The following is a 17,659-nucleotide window of genomic DNA, read 5'->3' on the forward strand; positions in this document are numbered from 1 at the left end:
GAAGAAACTGAGGCTCATGGGAATGAGGCAGTTTTTCCAAAGTTATTGCTAGGCTAGTAAATCCAAGGCATCTTTGCCCTGGGGTGTAATCAGTATTGGTGGTGGTTCAGAACACTGAGTCTGGTTTAATGAAACAGTATTGTAGATTATTACTATAGAGTAAGCATCAATCATAAAGGTACTTACTATCTGTTTCAGCTTCTTCATTTCACTAATAAGACAACTTAGAACAAGTGTAAAACACCCAGGACTCCTGCCGTTTGGTATAGACCATGTCTTTGAATTGCAGGTCTAGGGGATCTTGTGCTGCCATTTGTTAATTTCCTCGTGGAATGTTCTGGTTTTGAATCAGTTAATTTGAAATATGTTTAAAATGTAAGTCCATTAATATGTTTTTTTAAAAAAACGTATGGAATATTTTCATTTTAACCAGCCAAAACTCTTCAAAATTAGGGCATAAAAGAATTTTACCTGGGGCTGGGGTTGTGGCTCAAGCGGTAGCGTGCTTGCCTGGCATGTGTGCCGCCCGGGTTTGATCCTCAGCACCACATACAAACAAAGATGTTGTGTCCCCCGAAAAACTAAAATAAATATTTAAAAAATTCTCTCTCTCTCTTAAAAAAAAAAAAGAATTTTACCTAAATTTTTTAAAAATAAATAAGAGATTGGTTAGATTTATTCAATTTTTAAGTAAAGGATGTCCAAAACTGCAGCCTTCTTTGATACACACAAATTTTCATTGTTTTTGTTTCCAGAGAAAATACCAAGGAAAAGGATAAGATGGAAGCTACAACAGAAGAAACTGAGGAGAGAGAACAGTCCACGCCTAGGGGGCGAAAAACTGCCAACAGTCAAGGCCGCCGGAAGGGGCGAATCACCAGGTCCATGACAAATGAAGCGGCAGCTGCCAGTGCCGCAGCTGCAGCTGCCACTGAAGAGCCTCCACCACCTCTGCCACCACCACCAGAACCTGGTGAGTGGGAGGAATTGGCATGAATAGGCCATAATTTGTATGGAATTCTCTCTCAGTATTAGGGCTCTCTAATGTTGATAATCTACAAATAATCCTGAAGTCTGATCTTTAAATTTTTTGAACTTTATTAATGTCAATTTTTTTGAAAATGAACATGAGCCACAATCTTGCTACTCAAATACAGCTGTTTTTCTTTTTTAATTAGTTATAATCCTAGTGGGCGTATCACCTTTTTTTAAATATTTTTACTTGTTATATATCAGATGTTTTCTAATTTCTTAGTAATCTCCATTTTTACTTTGTAAATGGCCATAAGTGTTGGCATTTTTTTCCTGAGACATGACTTATTTAATCAGGCAGTCCCATTCCTCATCTTAAACCAATATAGACAACACTATAATGGGAAAAAAAATCTGTGCACATAGCATTGTTTTTCTGTTAAATTATTTTTCATAGGAATAAATTCTTAGGCAAATTTATATTGGGCCTAAGAATCCAAGCATATTTCTCTCTCTCTTTTAAAAAGTACTGTCTCATTAGTTTATAAAAGGATTGTTTGAATGATAAGTACCACCATTAGTGATTCGTGGTACCAATTTTCCCATAACATGAAGTATGAAAGATAGTGCAAGTTCTAGGAATGAGTGTAGCTCAGTGGTAATGCTCCTGCCCTTGAGTTAAATCCCCAGTAGCAAAAACAACAACAACAAAAAACAAACATAGGCAGAGGGGCAGATCATGATGGGCTTTGTGTGAACTATATCTTGTTTTGCTTACAAAGGAGAGAGCTTGCAAAGGTTTTTACATAGAAGAGTGCTCTGATTAGATTTGTACTTTAGCAAGATAGGTCTGGAAGTAGTAGGTGAAGGTCAGATTAGATGGGCTCAAGAATGGAAGCAGATGTTGTATATGTGAAGGAGACGATAGTTGATACATGTCATTGGGTGTGAGTAGTAAGTGACAAGGAGGATTCAAAAATCAGTCTGAGGAGCCTATTCATAATTCAGATGATTGTGTTACTATTAATTGAGTAAGAATGTAGCAAGAGTTCATTTCAGGCTTGATATTTTCAGTTTTCTTTCTGAAGTAAGAGAGCAAGCGTTCAATGCATTATCCCTTTGTGCCTGCTGGATACCAGAAACAGAAATGAACAAAAAGAGTTAGGTCAAGATGAGGGTTCAGAGAAAGGGAGAGGGCACTGTTCCCAGACAAAAAGAAACAGGGTTATTTTGTCCTTTGACAATGCAAGAAAAGAGGAGTGATCTTTTAAGCTGGAAAGCATTGGATGAGGTGGGACTTTCTTAAAACTAAGCTAAAGGTATTCAAACATGTAGACATGGATAGAACTTCTGAGAACATTGAGAAAGATTGTGTTGTTGAGAAAAGTAAAACTTTTCCATCTGGTTGATAGAAAAGAGACTGATAGCATCTAATTTTCATAGTTGTTGTTTTTATTTCCCACCAAATGCTGTAAACAGACTTTATAGCAGGTTCGAAGAGTTTACAGATTACATTGTTTGTCGGAATGAAGGATTTTTCTTTTCTGTTTTTGGTACTAGGGAGTGAATCCAGGGGCGCTCAACCACTAAGCCACATCCCCAGCCCTTTTTTGTGTTTTATTTAGAGACACTGTCTCACTGAGTTGCTGAGGCTGTCTTTGAACTCAGTCCTCCTGCCTCAGCCTCCCAAGCTGTTGCGATTTCTGGTGTGTGCAACCCTACCCTGCGAAGGATTTTTCTTTCTCTCTCTTTTTTTCCTCTCTGCTTAACTGGGTTTTCTCCTTTTGTTTTAGTTTCCACAGAGCCTGTGGAGACCTCTCGATGGACAGAAGAAGAAATGGAAGTGGCTAAAAAAGGTAAATTATAATAGTTAGATCTTCTCAAGGTTTTTTTAGTTTGTTTTTGTTTTAAAGGGTGATTAGTCATGAGCATAATAGAAATACTTTTGTAATTTAGGAAATGAAAAGGTTCTTCCAAGAGGGTAGGGTTTCTAAGCAAATTTAAGAGTTCTTTTTGATAGTATAGTACCCTTAAGGTACTATAATGTTATTTTGAATATCTTCATAAAACAAGTAGCTTTTCCAGAATAGTTGCTATTGAATTTATTTTGGAACAAACTTTGATATAAATTCCATATTTATGTTGTTTTAGAGTTGCATTCAATAAAATGGCACCTACTTTTTCAGTTTGCATTTGGGTTAAGTCTTTTGATTATAAACCATTAAGTGTCAGGAATAGTGGCCCATATTTGTAATTCCAGATACTTGGGAGATTGAAAGTTAAAGGCCACCCTGGGCAACTCAGGGAGACACTGACTCAAAATAAAACTAAAAATAAAACAGAATGAAGTGTAGCTCAGTGGTAGAATGCCCCTGGATTAAATCCCCAATTCCACAGAAATAGAATAAATAAACCATTAAAGAAATTGCACTGAGGAGGAGAGAACATGAAGTTTATAGCCAATCAGACTGAAGTTTTGAGTTCTTCTCTGTTACTTTACTGTGTCATCTTACTATGGAACTTTATGTACCTTGTAGTTTTCTCTTGTTGCTTATTAATGTAGTATGATTTAAAATTGAACTAAATTACATTAGGGTAAATATTGGTAGTTAATTTTAAGAAAGATTAATTCTTTTGTTGTTTAAATATTTACCTTGTAGTTCCAAAGGGAAATTGTTATATGTAACTTGGCCTTTTGGTGACATATTTCAGATTTATTTACTATTTATCAGATAATAAATAATGTGTCTTAGACTCAAGTATAAGCAAACTTAACCAAAAATCAAACAGTTTACAGTGTTCTATTTTCAAAGTATTTTTATCTGAACCTTATTTGCCATGATTGGCAAATGCTAAATCTGCATTGTTTTTGAGAAGATTCACGTTTATTCTCATGTCATCATCAAAATATCATATTTAAACAAGCAGGTGTGAGCTCTATCATGGAATGGTCTTTTTCAGACAGATATATCTGTGTTTAAGTGTCTAATCTATACTCTTTAAGAAACTATCAGGCAAGATTTGGTAATGGTCTTTCTCCCTTATTATTAAGGGAGCTATTTGTATTAACCTTGAAAAACTGATGTTTACCTATGAATTGTTAAATTTGTACTGGGAATTTCTGTTTATGTATACCTGTATCTAAAGTATATCTTTATATTGTTGTCTATGTATGTATATATACAATTATATATTCATATTTTTCCACGTATATATGTGTGTATAGTTGTTTGATTAGAGAATTATTAAATTGCATAATTTTCTGTGATGCGTTATATTAAAACAGGATTTTTAAAAACTGGTAAATTTTTTGAGGGCATTGCTTGATTATGAATTGACTGGCATAAATCTTGATTATCAGTGAGGTTTTCTACAAATGAGACTGTGTTAGTCATTTATATTTGATTACCTTATTATTGATACACTGTCTCTAGGATCTAGAAGTACCTAATTGCTTAGTTTGCAAGCATTTGAACTATAACTGTGGGTCCAGTGTTGCCCTGTCCCTGTAAATATACATAGCACAGGTAAGATTTAGCCCTCTATTAATGAGCATATTTTAAATTGGGGGGAAAATACAGGACAAAAATGAGTTTTCAGTCAGTAAATATTGAAGTACATTCATAAGTAATTGAAAGAGTGTCTGTAGTGTTAATGATTGTAAATACAGTGATTACATTGATTTATTATTTCTCTTGCTTGCAGTCACTATTCAATTAATGCTTCATCTGCTTTTAAAATACAGGCCTAGTAGAACATGGCCGTAACTGGGCAGCAATTGCCAAAATGGTGGGAACTAAAAGTGAAGCTCAGTGTAAAAACTTCTATTTTAACTATAAAAGACGACACAATCTCGACAACCTCTTGCAACAGCATAAACAGAAAGTGAGTATATAAGAGGTAGAGAAGCTTTGATTTATCTTTTTTTTTTTTTTTTTAACTTCAAGTGTTTTCAAACTTCAGAGATTGATTTTGGAGACACTTTTTTGTATCTTGTATTTGTATTTATGCATTTACCTGTAAGAAGTATTCTAATTTCTTGGTACAGGTCAACTGGTTTCCTTTTTACTAATCAAAAAGGTTTCTATTTGTAGTAATGGGAATTCAGTACTTTTGAATTACTGTAGATGGGAAGTTTAATTGAAAACTTTAGGTGACGTTTTATCATATTGAATGAGTCGATTTGGTATATTAAAAAAATGTTTTTTTCAAAGACAAAGATTGTGTGGAATAAAAAACCAGGGGTTATACTCAAATTATTATTATTTTCAAATTATTGAAAATTTACTTGAAATAAATTACTATTATTGGAATTTTTCTTATAAGGAAGTTTTAGTATAGTAGTTCTTAGAGTTTTGGAGAGTCCTTTGAGGTAAAAATGGAAAATGCTTATACTTTCATGAAACTATTAAGATGTTATTTGCTTTTTTCTATTAATATTTGGATTGATGGATAAAACTGCTGGTGGCAGGATACTCAGTGTGCTGGTACTCAATGTGTTCTTTATCTCCAAGCAACTTTTAAAAAATAGTACCAGATTCAGAAGTGGAGGTTTAACTCAGTGGTAGAGCATTTGGCCTAGCATTTGCAAGGCCCTGTTTTGATTCCCCAGCACCATAGATAATAAGATAAAATAAAATGAAAAAGCTAGTTTTACTGAAGAATGTCCTTGATGAAGAATAAAAATTAATTTGATTGAATTTTTACATTAAAGTACTCATAGTTTACTACTCTGTGTAATGAAATGGTAAGTACACACATGGCTCTTTTACAAAAATATGATTATTCTATCATGGAAAAGTGCTTTTGCAGGTGTTTGAATTTCAGGCTGAAATATGTTCCCTTTTTCATAGAATATTGTTTTTACTTGAAAGCATGACAATGTGATTTTTCAAATTTTTGTATTTGGCAGATAGGTTTTTTGTTGTTGTTGTTTTGTTTTGTGTTTTTTTCTGACAATAAGTGAGCCTGTCTTTCAGAATAAACAACAAATAGTATTTGTTGTCACTTTTAAATTTCATGCTTGCAAATGAAAAGGAGAATTTTGGAAAATGCTTATACTTTACTGTGTGTGGGTTTTCCCTAAGTGTAGGAAAATACCTAAGATGATCAAAATGAAAAGAGGTTTATTTTGCCTCGCAGTTTTTGAGATTTCAGTTTATGGTTGCTTTGGAGCCTGTGGTAAGGTAGCAAGCACATCATGGCAGGAGCAGTGGTAGAAGAAGCCTGTTCACCTGATGGCCTATATGAGAAAATACACAGGAAGGAAGGGCACCCAGTCCTGATGTCTCCTTCGTGGACACACACTCAGCAACCTGAGCTCTTCTGCTAGGGCACACCTCTTAACGATTCTACCATTTCCATGAGCTGAGGCCAAGCCTTTAACACATGGAGGTTTGGGGGTATTCCAGATCCATAGTATGGTAGCATGAACTTAATATGTTCTGGTTACACTTTTTTGTTGTTGTTGTACCAGAGATTGAACCCAAGAATGCTCAACCACTGACACACCTTTTTATTTTCTTTTTAAATTTTATTTTGAGACAGGGTCTCTCACTAAGTTGCTTTGGGTCTCACTAAGTTGCCGAGGCTGGCTTTGAACTTGTGATCTTCCTGCCTCAGCCTCCTGAGCTGCTGGAATTATAGGCATGTACCATGCCCAACTAGTTACACTGTTTTGATGAGATCAGTGGTTATAAATAATTTGGTGATTTGCTATATAATGAAGTATATCTAAATTTGAAAAATCTACATAACTAAGTACTTTTTGCTTTTCTTTTTTGATGCTGCAGTGGAACTCAGGGTGTTATGCATGCTAGGCTAATGTTCTACTGCTGAGTTGTATCTCCAGCTCTTCAGTATTTTTCAAATGACCAGTTGGTGATATTACAGTGGATATTATTTATTGCTAAAGGATTCCCATATGGAAGTATAAGACAAATTAATAAACTTTAACATAATAGAGTACAAAAAAGTTTTATTAATGTGGTTTCAGATTTCATCAAACTTTTTAGCAACTATTTTGGTACAATATCAGAAAACAGACTCTATGGGTCCTTATTACTTTTTAAAAAAATATTTATTTTTTAGTTGTAGTTGGACACAACACCTTTGTTTAATTTATTTATTTTTATATGATGCTGATGATCGAACCCAGGGCCTTGCACGCGCTAGGTGAGCTCTCTACCACTGAACCACAACCCTAGCCCCTTATTACTTTTTGATACTTTAGGGTTCTTAGACCAAAATGTTTTAGTATCATTAAGGAGAGAAGAATGAGTAATGAACAAATACTTAAGCTTACTAAGATGTGAACTTACAAAGAAGAGTATATACTCTTTTTTTTTCCACATTTAAGATTTAATGATGCTCAGCAAAGGACACAATTCAATGGGAGAGAGGACAGTCTTTTCAGTAAAATGTGCAGGGAAAATCAGATATCTATAATAGATGAATTAAATTGAAAGATCATATATTCTTGATATATAATATTTTAAAAAATATTTTTTTTAGTTTTGATAGAACTTTATTTATTTATATGTGGTGCTGGGAATCGAACCCAGTGCCTCACACATGTCAGGGAAGTATGCTACCACTGAGCCACAGCCCTAGCCCTTCAAATACAATATTGACTCAAAAGAGTATATACAAAGGAACTTTGAGGTTGCAATAGTTTAAAGGTCCTATAAGAACCAAAACATAAAGAACAGAAAATAACACAACAAAAAAATATTTTGACAAGATGAAGTCTTGAGTTCAGGAGATACCATCTAAAATGTTTTGGGAGAAAGTCAAGTAAACAGTGAATCAAATGTTTGTTGTGTTTGTTTTGTAATTTTTTTTTTTTTTTTTAGTACTAGAGATTGAATCCAGGTTCCCTCTATCACTAAACTACTCCCCCCAGCACATTTTTATTTTTTATTTGAGACAGGGTCTCACTAAATTGGTGAGGCTGGATTTGAATTTGTGATCCTCCTTCCTTGACCTCCTGAGTGACAGAAATTATAGGCATGGTACCATGTCAAGCCAGCTGTTATTTTTTTAAAGATAAATATTTTAGCCAGATACCTGTAATTCTAGCACCTCAGGAAGCTGAGGCACAAATGTCGCAAGTTTGAGGCTATAGCTGGACAACTTAGACCCTGTCTCAAAATAGGGCTGGGGATGATCCCTCAGTGGTAGAACACCCCTGGGCTTAATCCCCCATATTTAAGAAAACAAAAACAAAAAGAAACATACTAGTTGGGGTTCTCAAGGATAAAAATCAGCAGTATGTGAACGTGTATGTATAGAGAGAGGTATAAGGAAAGAAAAAAATGAAAGATGAGGAAGGAAGAAGAGCAAGATGGGAGGAATTTACCCATGTGATCGTGAGGGTTTAACTTCCGTGGGGTAGGCTGACTGAAAAGACTTTGAAAAGAATTGGAGTCCATTCTGCTTCAGAATTCCTCCTTACTCCAGTGTTTGTTCTGCTTAGGCCTTCAGTGGACTGGATGAGCCCTCCTCCCCTCCTCTCCCCATGGAGGGTAATATGCTTTACTTATAGCCTACTCATTTAAATGTTAATCTTATTACACCTGTACAGAAACATCCAGAGTAATGTTTGGTCAACTCTCTGGGCAAAGTGTCCTAGCCAAGCTGACATACAAAATCACAAACATCTCTAAAACATCTAGTTCTAATCATTATGATTAATCACAATTAAAATGATAGAAGACAGCAGACTTCTCTTGCTATCTAGAGTGTTTTATCTTTTTAAAAAATATTTCAAGGGCTGGGGATGTAGCTTAGTGATAGAGCATTTTCCTAGGGTATGTGAAGCCCTGAGTTCAATCCCCAGCATCACTTAAAATGACTAATACTTGTCAATCCTCAGTAGTATATATGTAGGTGTTAAATAAAATGCCTGTGCATCTTGCCAAATTTACTCATCAAATTGGTGAATGCATAGATGTCATAGGTTTTGGAATGTCAAATCTCAGTGAAGAAAATGCTTGAAGATGTTGCAGGTTATTGCATGTGAAGAGCAGAATTTTACCCAGTGGTAGTGAAAAGCTGTTTCTTCTATAATCATTAGTTAAAGGACTAAACAGAATGGGTTAATATTTGCAAAGGAGGGGCAAAAATCCATATACTATTTGTTATCTAATGCTTGAAAATATTATGGTAGCATTCATGGAATCTTTTTTTTTTTAAAGATGGACATAATAACTGTATTTTATTTATTTTTATGTGGTGCTGAGGATCGAACCCAGTGTCTCAAATGTATTAGGCAAGCTCTCTACCTCTGAGCGACAACCCCAGCCCCTTCTGATAGGTTTTTAAGAAACATGGAGTGCCTTTCTGGGATTGTTTCCTTTCATTCCTCCTAGGGATACTCTGATTAATATTGGAAAATAATTGTTTCTCTTCAGTTAATTAATGCTGTGGGTTGGATCCTAAATAGCATTATCATATATTAACTAAGAATAATGACTAGGCATCTTGGTAATTTTTAGCAGGTTGGGGCAGTAATAATATTTTTTCCTCTCTATGAAGAGTCTCAGTGGTAGAGGCTGACAGGTGAAATACATGATGGGCATAGAACAGAACTTCCAGTGCCAATACCTGCAAACACAGGAGACCTTAAGTTTTGTATCTAGCAACATAAGGCTATAAATATAGTGTAAGTAGCAAGCATCTTCCATTTAAATATGTACACACATAATAAATTATGAGGCTTCATTAGAAGAATGAGCGATTTTACATAAACACATAATTTGCAGAATGGAACACACTATTTAAAGAACAACAAGGGCTGGGGCTGGGGCTCAGTGGTGGAGTGCTTGCCTAGCATGTGTGAGGCACAGGGTTCAATTCTCAGCACCACATATGAATACGTGAATAAAATAAAGGTCCATCAACATCTAAACAAATTTGAAGAAAAACATAGAAGGAATTTGTCTTCATTAATAGTAAAAGAAATGATTTATTATTGCCCATAAAGTTGCCTAATTCTTAAAAATTCTTGAAAATTACTCAAATGCCTTAAAATAGGAGAATTTAACTGTACACTGATAACTGTATTTTTATGGAATATTTTGTAAGAACCATTTTGAAGAGTTTGTAGCATAGGGATATGTTCTTTTCAAAGCTGTTTTAGGTTAAAAAAAAAATTAGACTTGGGATATATGACTACATGGGTCTGTCCAAGCTGTGGACAGATTTCTATACGTGTACATGCATCTAAAGGACTTAAAAGGAACTGTACTAGTATACTTGGAATCTCTAGCTTTTGAAATTATGAGAATTTTTTAAAATTCAATTTTCTGTATCTTCCACGTTTTAATCTGTAAGTTACGTTTATTTGAAAATAAATATTATTTTACTTACAAAAATACATTTCCTGGAGTAGGAAAGGATCATGAAAACTTGTGGTCCCAAAAATGGTTCAGATGTAAACTTTTCATCAGTTTTGTGAAATTGACCCATCTGCACAAAAGAACTGACAGTGGTTGCCTGCACAATAACGAGAGAATTGTCACACACATAACCATCTTTTTCTGTTTCTTTTTTTAAAAATATTTTTAGTTGTAGATGGACACAATGCCTTTATTTGTTTTTTTTGTTTTTTTATTTATGTGGTGCTGAGGATTGAACCTAGTGCCTCACACGTGCTAGGCAAGTGCTCCACCACTGAGCCCCAGCCCCACATAACCATCTTGTATGTGTGTGTCAGTGTTCTATATTTTTTCAGAAGGGAAAAGGTTTGATTTTTTTTTTCTTCTTAGCTATTTAAATCACAAATAATATCATGTATTCCTTTAGGCTTCACGAAAACCTCGTGAAGAACGTGATGTGTCTCAGTGTGAAAGTGTTGCTTCCACCGTTTCTGCTCAGGAAGATGAAGATATTGAAGCTTCCAATGAAGAAGAAAATCCTGAAGATAGTGAAGGTATCTTAAAAATCTTAAATTTAGTGTGATTTTTACCTCAAATACATTATTTTTAGCTTAACTTTGTAGGAATTGCTTTATTGAAGAAATGGTATATCTTTGTTGTCATGGCATAGTCTTTAAGCTTGAATATAATATATTTATTCAATTGATCAACAAATTTTTATTTATGTAGCACTTAAGATGGTCTGGGTCCTACAGCCAGAAGATCACAACAAGTCCTGCGTCAAACTCCAAGTTTCAGCATCCATAAAATGTCTGTACATTTGTATCATTTCCAAATTTACTTGTTCAACTGGTATCATTAGTTACATTTTTCTCCTTATTTTATTGCTTCGAGGTTGATTTATTTCATATTTGGACAAATATTTACATATGTCATATGTATGCTTTCATGTAACAAGAATTAATGACCCTGGAAGCCCCAGTAAAATACTTAATAAAATCCCTTTTTGTCATTCAAAAAAACGACAACTTCCTACAAAAGTAAGTATTTTCTGAGTTTTTGCTAGTTAAAGAAAAGGTACCTAATTAATTCATCTAATTTATTTCTTTTGTAAATTGATTGCTTTGTGGGGATTTTCATAATGCTTCTATTCTTTATAAATTATCTATTGAACATGTTTAAGTTTTATATACACCTATCTAAAATGTTTTTTTTTAATGTTTGAATTACTAGAGTTTAAACTTTGTTTAATTAGAGCTGTTTATCTTTTCCTTTGTAGGCCTTTATATTTTATAAAGCTTAGGAAGCTTTACATCCCCCAATTCTAGAAATATTGGATTTTATTTATTTCTACAGGTTATTGTTGTTACCTTTTAAACATAAAACCTGTCTTGAAATGGGTTTTGGCTTTGAATAATAATGAAACTTTTCTGTGAGGTTTTTGTGGAAAATGAGGTGATTGATACAAGTGTAAAGAGAATACTGAAACAAGCTTACCCTGGCTAGATTAAGAGTTCTGCTAACAATGGAAGACAGGTGTATTCCTCATGCTTCCAGAGGTCATCAGGGTTTGTTCCTTTTAGTAAGTTTGTATCCGGTAGCTTATATACCCTGGGTTTATGAATGTAAATGAAGCCTATACAATAGTCCCCCTTATCCAAGGTTTGGTTATCCACAGGCAACTGAGTCTGATAATACTAAATGGAAAAATACAATATTTTGAGAGAGAAAGAAACCGAGATCACATTCATGTAATTTTTATTACAATATATTGTTGTCATTATTCCATTTTGTTATCAGTTATTGTTATTAATCTCTTACTGTGCCTCATTTACAGATTATCACAGGTATAAATATATAGAGAAGACATTGCAAATGTAGATTTTGGTACTATTTTCATTTCTATGGATAAGAGGGGACAACTGTATTAATCTCCTTGGGCAGCCATAATAGAATGGTATAGTCTGAGTCACTTAAAATGCAAAACTTTGTTTTCAAATTTAGATCAAGGGGATGACAGAATTGCTTTCTGATAAGGATTCCCTTCCTAGCTTACAGATAGTTGCTTCCTCACTTTGTCTTCACATGACCTTTTCTGTGTGTTTGTACACTCCTGGTATCTTTTCTCTTCTAAAAGAGCCATGCTGGGTTAGATCCCACTGTTAGGTTCTCATTTAGCCTCAGTTACCTCAATTAGAGGCCCTTTCTACAAATCCAGTCACGTTGGGTTTGGGCTTCAATATAGTAATTGGGGAAACAGAACACAGTTCAGTCTATAATAAAGCCCAAGCCTATTATCATAAATTTGTTAATTTCTGAATAGAAAAGTCTATTCATGTATAGGTTAGCAGAGTCTCAAAAACTTGATACCAGAAAGTGACTTTTTCCCATCTGTTTTCTTTCTGTTATTTTGTCTTACTATGAAGCTTTTTTGTTTGTTTTTCAAATTGCCAAGTGTGGTATTATGATAGAATATCCGTCTGATCCAGTGTAGGATGGCATGGTCACATCCTTTGTTAATCAAACATGTGGGTATCCTGTGACATCTAGAATTGTGTTCTACCTGTAGGAAATGAACTTGCCAGTAGAAGTTTTGAGATCTCTTCTGCATTTCTTTTTGTCTTAACTTCATTTGGAAAGTATCATAGAAAAAAAGAATATAAAATGCAGTTTATGTGATCTAAGATTGCTAATCTACATCTTAGAGTGTAGATTCACTGTTTTGTATGGCAGTGCTCTTGCCAGTGGAAGAAGGAAAGCACCTGCTGAAGGGAGAATTGCTGTGTCCGTTTTCCTCAAATACATCTGATTATCTCCACAATTAGAGTTCTGGATTTAAACTTTACCAAATTTTGAAGTTGCTCTTTTTTTTACTTTTTTTTTTTTTTTTAAAGAGAAAGAGAGACAGAGAGAGAGAATTTTAATATTTATTTTTTTAGTTTTTGGCGGACACAACATCTTTGTTTGTATGTGGTGCTGAGGATCGAACCCGGGCCGCACGCATGCCAGGCCAGTGCGCTACCACTTGAGCCACATCCCCAGCCAATTTTTTACTTTTTATTTTTAGGAAGGAAAGGTATTTTTGGTTGGTGCTTGATGAAGCATTATGCACTAGAAATATTCCTACTCTTGTGGCTTGAAAGAAAAAGTGCTTATTTCAAGTGACATCTATTGCACAATCACTGACACATATCTTCTATTATTTTGAGGAAAAGCAACTTGTCATTTTGCCCCTGGATTGGGGGCTTCCCATCACTATATAAACAAAGGTTCATTTAGGCTTAAGTGTTTATTTTTTACTTTAATTATTTACTTAGTTATTTTTCATAGTCCTGGGGAATAAACCCAGAGACACTTTACAACTGAGCTATATATCCCAGCCCTTTTTTATTTTTTATTACGAAATGGTCTCTTGTTAAGTTGCTGAAATTTGCAGTTTGGAATTCTCCTGCCTCAACCTCCTGAATCACTGGGATTAAAGATATGTGCCATTGCACCTAAGTTTCCACCTTTAACAGAAACAAGTGCAGGTTGCCACAGAAATACATTGAAGAAGCTGTTCAGTCTTTCATCATTTTGATAGCAACTTTCACTAATGATAATTGCTACCTTTTATTAAGACCTTACTTCGTGTGAGATACTTCTGAGTTTTTATTCTTTTTTTGTTGTTTTTATTTTGGGGACTTGAAGTCTTGAACTTTAGGCTCATTCATCTAATTAACCTACTCAGTATTTATACTTGAATGCCTACAAGCCACCTCAGAGTTAACATCCATAGCAAAATCTTGTTTCTCCCTCACCACAAGCTACTCTTCCCTTCAGTCTTCCTTTATGTCAGTAAATGTTACTTTGGTTACTCACTCTTTCATATTCCACATGTGGTCCATCAGCAAATCATGTCGAGTTTTTCTTAAACATATATTCAGAATTAGATCCCTTCTTATAGCCATTGCTTCTGCTTTTGTTCTGTGGTCCTGTCCTCTCCATTGCAGTAGCTTTTTGTTTAGTCTCCTTGCTTCTTTTGGTTCCACTCTTTTTTTTTTCAACCTTTCACACAGCAAGCAGCCACCTTACTGCTTATACAATGTAAATCAGACTACTCCGGTAATACTTTCCCGTCTTCTTATGAATAGAAATCCAGGGCTAGGGTTGTAACTCGATGATAGAGTGCTTGCCCAGCACTGGTATTGATCCTCAGCACCACATAAAAAAAAATAAATAGATAATGACTGGGGATATAGTCGAGTGCTTGCCTTGCATGCACAAAGTCCTGGGTTTAATCCCTAGCCCCACATTCACACACACACACACACACACAAAAAAAAAAAAAAAAAAATAGAGGTATTGTGCCCACCTACAACTAAAAATACATATATGAAAAAAGAATAGAAACCCAGGCCCATTGTGACCATTGAGGCCTTATATGAACTGACCTTTGTACATCTATGAACTTTCTGCCAACCATTTTTCTGCTTGCTCCCTCTGCTCCAACCACACTGTCGTCTTTGCTGTAACCAAGCAAAATAGTCCCACCTGAGGCCTTGGCACTTTCTGATCCCTCTATCTGGAATATTGTTCCCCAAAGCTTAGGGTTCACTCAGGGTTCACTCTGTTCAGGTACCACTTTATCTTCTGTAATCCTTCCTCACCCACTGTATCTTTGGGTTTGTTATTTAGTTGCTGCATTTTTTTTACCATGTGATATACCAAATATTTATTGTTCATCGTCTATTTTACATAAGAATTTGGGCTGCATGGGAATGTATAATTTGAAATTTTCAGTGCTACATCCTTAGTACCTCAACTCCCTACACATAGTTGGTGCTTTATACATATTTAAATGAATGAGAAATTGAATTTGTAATTTTCAGGGGTTTTTGTTGTTGTTTGTTTGTTTGTTTTTATTTTGTACCAGGGATGCTTAACACTGAGCCACATCCCCAGCCTGTTTTGAGACAGGGTCTCACAAAGTTGCTTAGGGATTTACTAAATTGCTGAAGTTTGCTTTGAACTTGTGATCCTCCTGCCTCAGCTTTCTGGGCTGTTGGGATAGGTGTGCACCATCATGCCTGTTGTAGTTTTTAAAATATTTCATCATATGTTAAAAATGTTTTTTAAAAGCTCATATTTTTTCCATACAATGGATATACCTTCAGAGTTTTCTGTTTTGCTGAAGATATTTCTACATATTTTTAAAAATTGCATATATCTTGTCCCATGTTAATTTCTAAACATTTAAAATATCTTTCTTTTATCTGGAATTATTTTTCTGTACAAAAGATGATAGGGCCCACTTTTTCTCCCAGATAAAGAGTCAATTCTGATAGAACTGTTTTATTAAGCAAATCATTGTTTTAAATATTTTTAAAAATTTTTATTTTTTTAATAAAATTTTTAAATATTTTAAAAAAGTGATTTAAAATATCACCTTTAATATAGTTTAACTTCCCATATGCATTAGGATCTGTTTCCTGGACACTTTTATTCCATTGATGTACTTTGCCAATGTAGCAGTTCTAAACATGTTTAATATGCTGGCTTTATGGTCACTTTGAATATCTAGAGAGGCAAATTTTCCCTTTTTACCTTTAATAACTTATGGAATTGTTCTTCCATATAAACTATTGGTTCATGTAGTGTAAGAAATTTTTCTTACCTTTTGGATTCTCATTGGAATTATATTAAAATATATATATATGTAAATTTTAGGGAGAGTTAAAAACTTAAATTGTCTATATTGAGGGAAATAAAAAGTTAATACTTCAGTGAACATCTCTATAATGTTAATAATAGCAGCATATTGGAAGTAGTGTAAGAATCCAATAATAGAGGAAAGAAAGATTCGGTAAAAATTAAGGTCTCGGCTATTCATTTGTTTTATATTTCACTGATAATATTTGAATCTGATGTGGCAGAGCTTGTCTCTAGGGTTTAAATGCTAATCAGAATATGTGGTCTTTGACCTTACAGCATTTATAGCCTACTACAAGAAACAGCCAGGAGTCACATAATTGTGAATATACATTATAATAGTTCTAATATCATAATTTAACTTTATTAAAAGATTCATGGAATGCTTTGTAATCAGTGATGCTTGAGCTGGTATCCAAAGAAAAAAATAGGTGAAAGAGCCTTTCAGTATGATTGAATGGAAGGTATAAAGCCTCTGTGTTAGAAGATGCTTGGGACGTTCAGAAAACTTAACAGACCACTGAGGCTGGAATACAGAGAGCTGGATGCAAGATGAAGGTTGAGAGGTTGGCAGAGGCCCACCAGGCAAGGCTTTGTAGGCCATGCTGACAGTTTTGGAACTGTATCCTAAGAGTTATGGAGTTTCTATTGAAAAGTTGAAACAGAGGGGAGAGAGAGTGTGAGTAATGGTGAGATTTGGCTTTAAAAAAAAAATTACTCTGGCTTTAGCATAGATTAGTAGTCTGAAGTGGAAGGCAAAACAGAAGAGTCAGTTTTGGACTAGAGTGGCAATTGGAAAGTTGAACGGAATTGGATAGATTCAAGGGATATTTTTAGAAAATCAGACTTGTCAAAGTAGGATATGGAGATTAATGAGTGAAAGGTTTAAAAGATACTCCTAGGTTTTGATATGCTTAATTATATAGTAAACACTAATAAAAAAGTCTAATTTTAGAATGTTAACTACAATTCCAGTTTAGGACATACTAAATTGGTGATTCCTTTGGTATATTTTATCTAGGTGAAGATGTCAGTGTATTAGAAGTATATTTGTAAAATGACAGACAGTATAGGGAAATATCTGTATTACCACATGAAATTAAAAATCTGAAATATTATTCTAGAACTTTGACTCATGTAGGCTGTTGAATACTTGATATGTAAGTAGTCTTGAAGACTTACTATCAAAAGAGGTAATAGTTATTTTCTATACTGGTTACATGTTACAATAACTTTAGACATATTAGGTTAAAGAAATAAATTGTTACAATTAATTTTATCCATCTCATTTTACTTTTTGTTTTTTTACCAGAAAAAGTTTCAGTAAAAATTAAGCTCTCTCACAACCATTCATTTGCTTAAATTGTACAGATGCAATTTTCACTATATTCTTATTGAATAGCACTGTTCTGGAGTGTGGCTCTATTGGATAAAAGGAAACTCACAGAGAGAGGCTTGAAGAAATACATCAGAATATCAGTGTTTATGGAAATGGTTTTTGTTTCATTTTTCCATCTTTCTTTGTTTTTCATATTTCAAAATAAATTATTTTTTGATGTAAAAAAGCTCTTTTAATTTTAGAAGGTCAAGACATTTCAATTTCTCACTTTCACAGA

The 17,659-nt window shown here is 34.2% G+C and overlaps 1 protein-coding gene across 20 annotated transcripts in view; it reads left to right on the forward strand.

Moving 5' to 3' along the window:
* Positions 1-17,659, forward strand: part of Ncor1 (nuclear receptor corepressor 1) — a 153,486-nt gene that overhangs the window by 80,201 nt on the left and 55,626 nt on the right. For all 20 annotated transcript variants that reach the window (XM_046422057.2, XM_046422061.2, XM_058572008.1 and 17 more), the window contains 4 exons: positions 756-973; positions 2,766-2,828; positions 4,718-4,857; positions 10,780-10,906. In XM_046422057.2, coding sequence (XP_046278013.1) covers positions 756-973; positions 2,766-2,828; positions 4,718-4,857; positions 10,780-10,906 — 548 coding nt within the window. The remainder of the gene's footprint in view (positions 1-755; positions 974-2,765; positions 2,829-4,717; positions 4,858-10,779; positions 10,907-17,659) is intronic.

This window comes from Marmota monax, unplaced genomic scaffold (assembly GCF_021218885.2).
Source record: "Marmota monax isolate L192 unplaced genomic scaffold, Marmota_monax_Labrador192_F-V1.1 WCK01_AAM20220418_F8-fsc00311, whole genome shotgun sequence".
In the NCBI taxonomy this organism is placed as follows: domain Eukaryota; kingdom Metazoa; phylum Chordata; class Mammalia; order Rodentia; family Sciuridae; genus Marmota; species Marmota monax.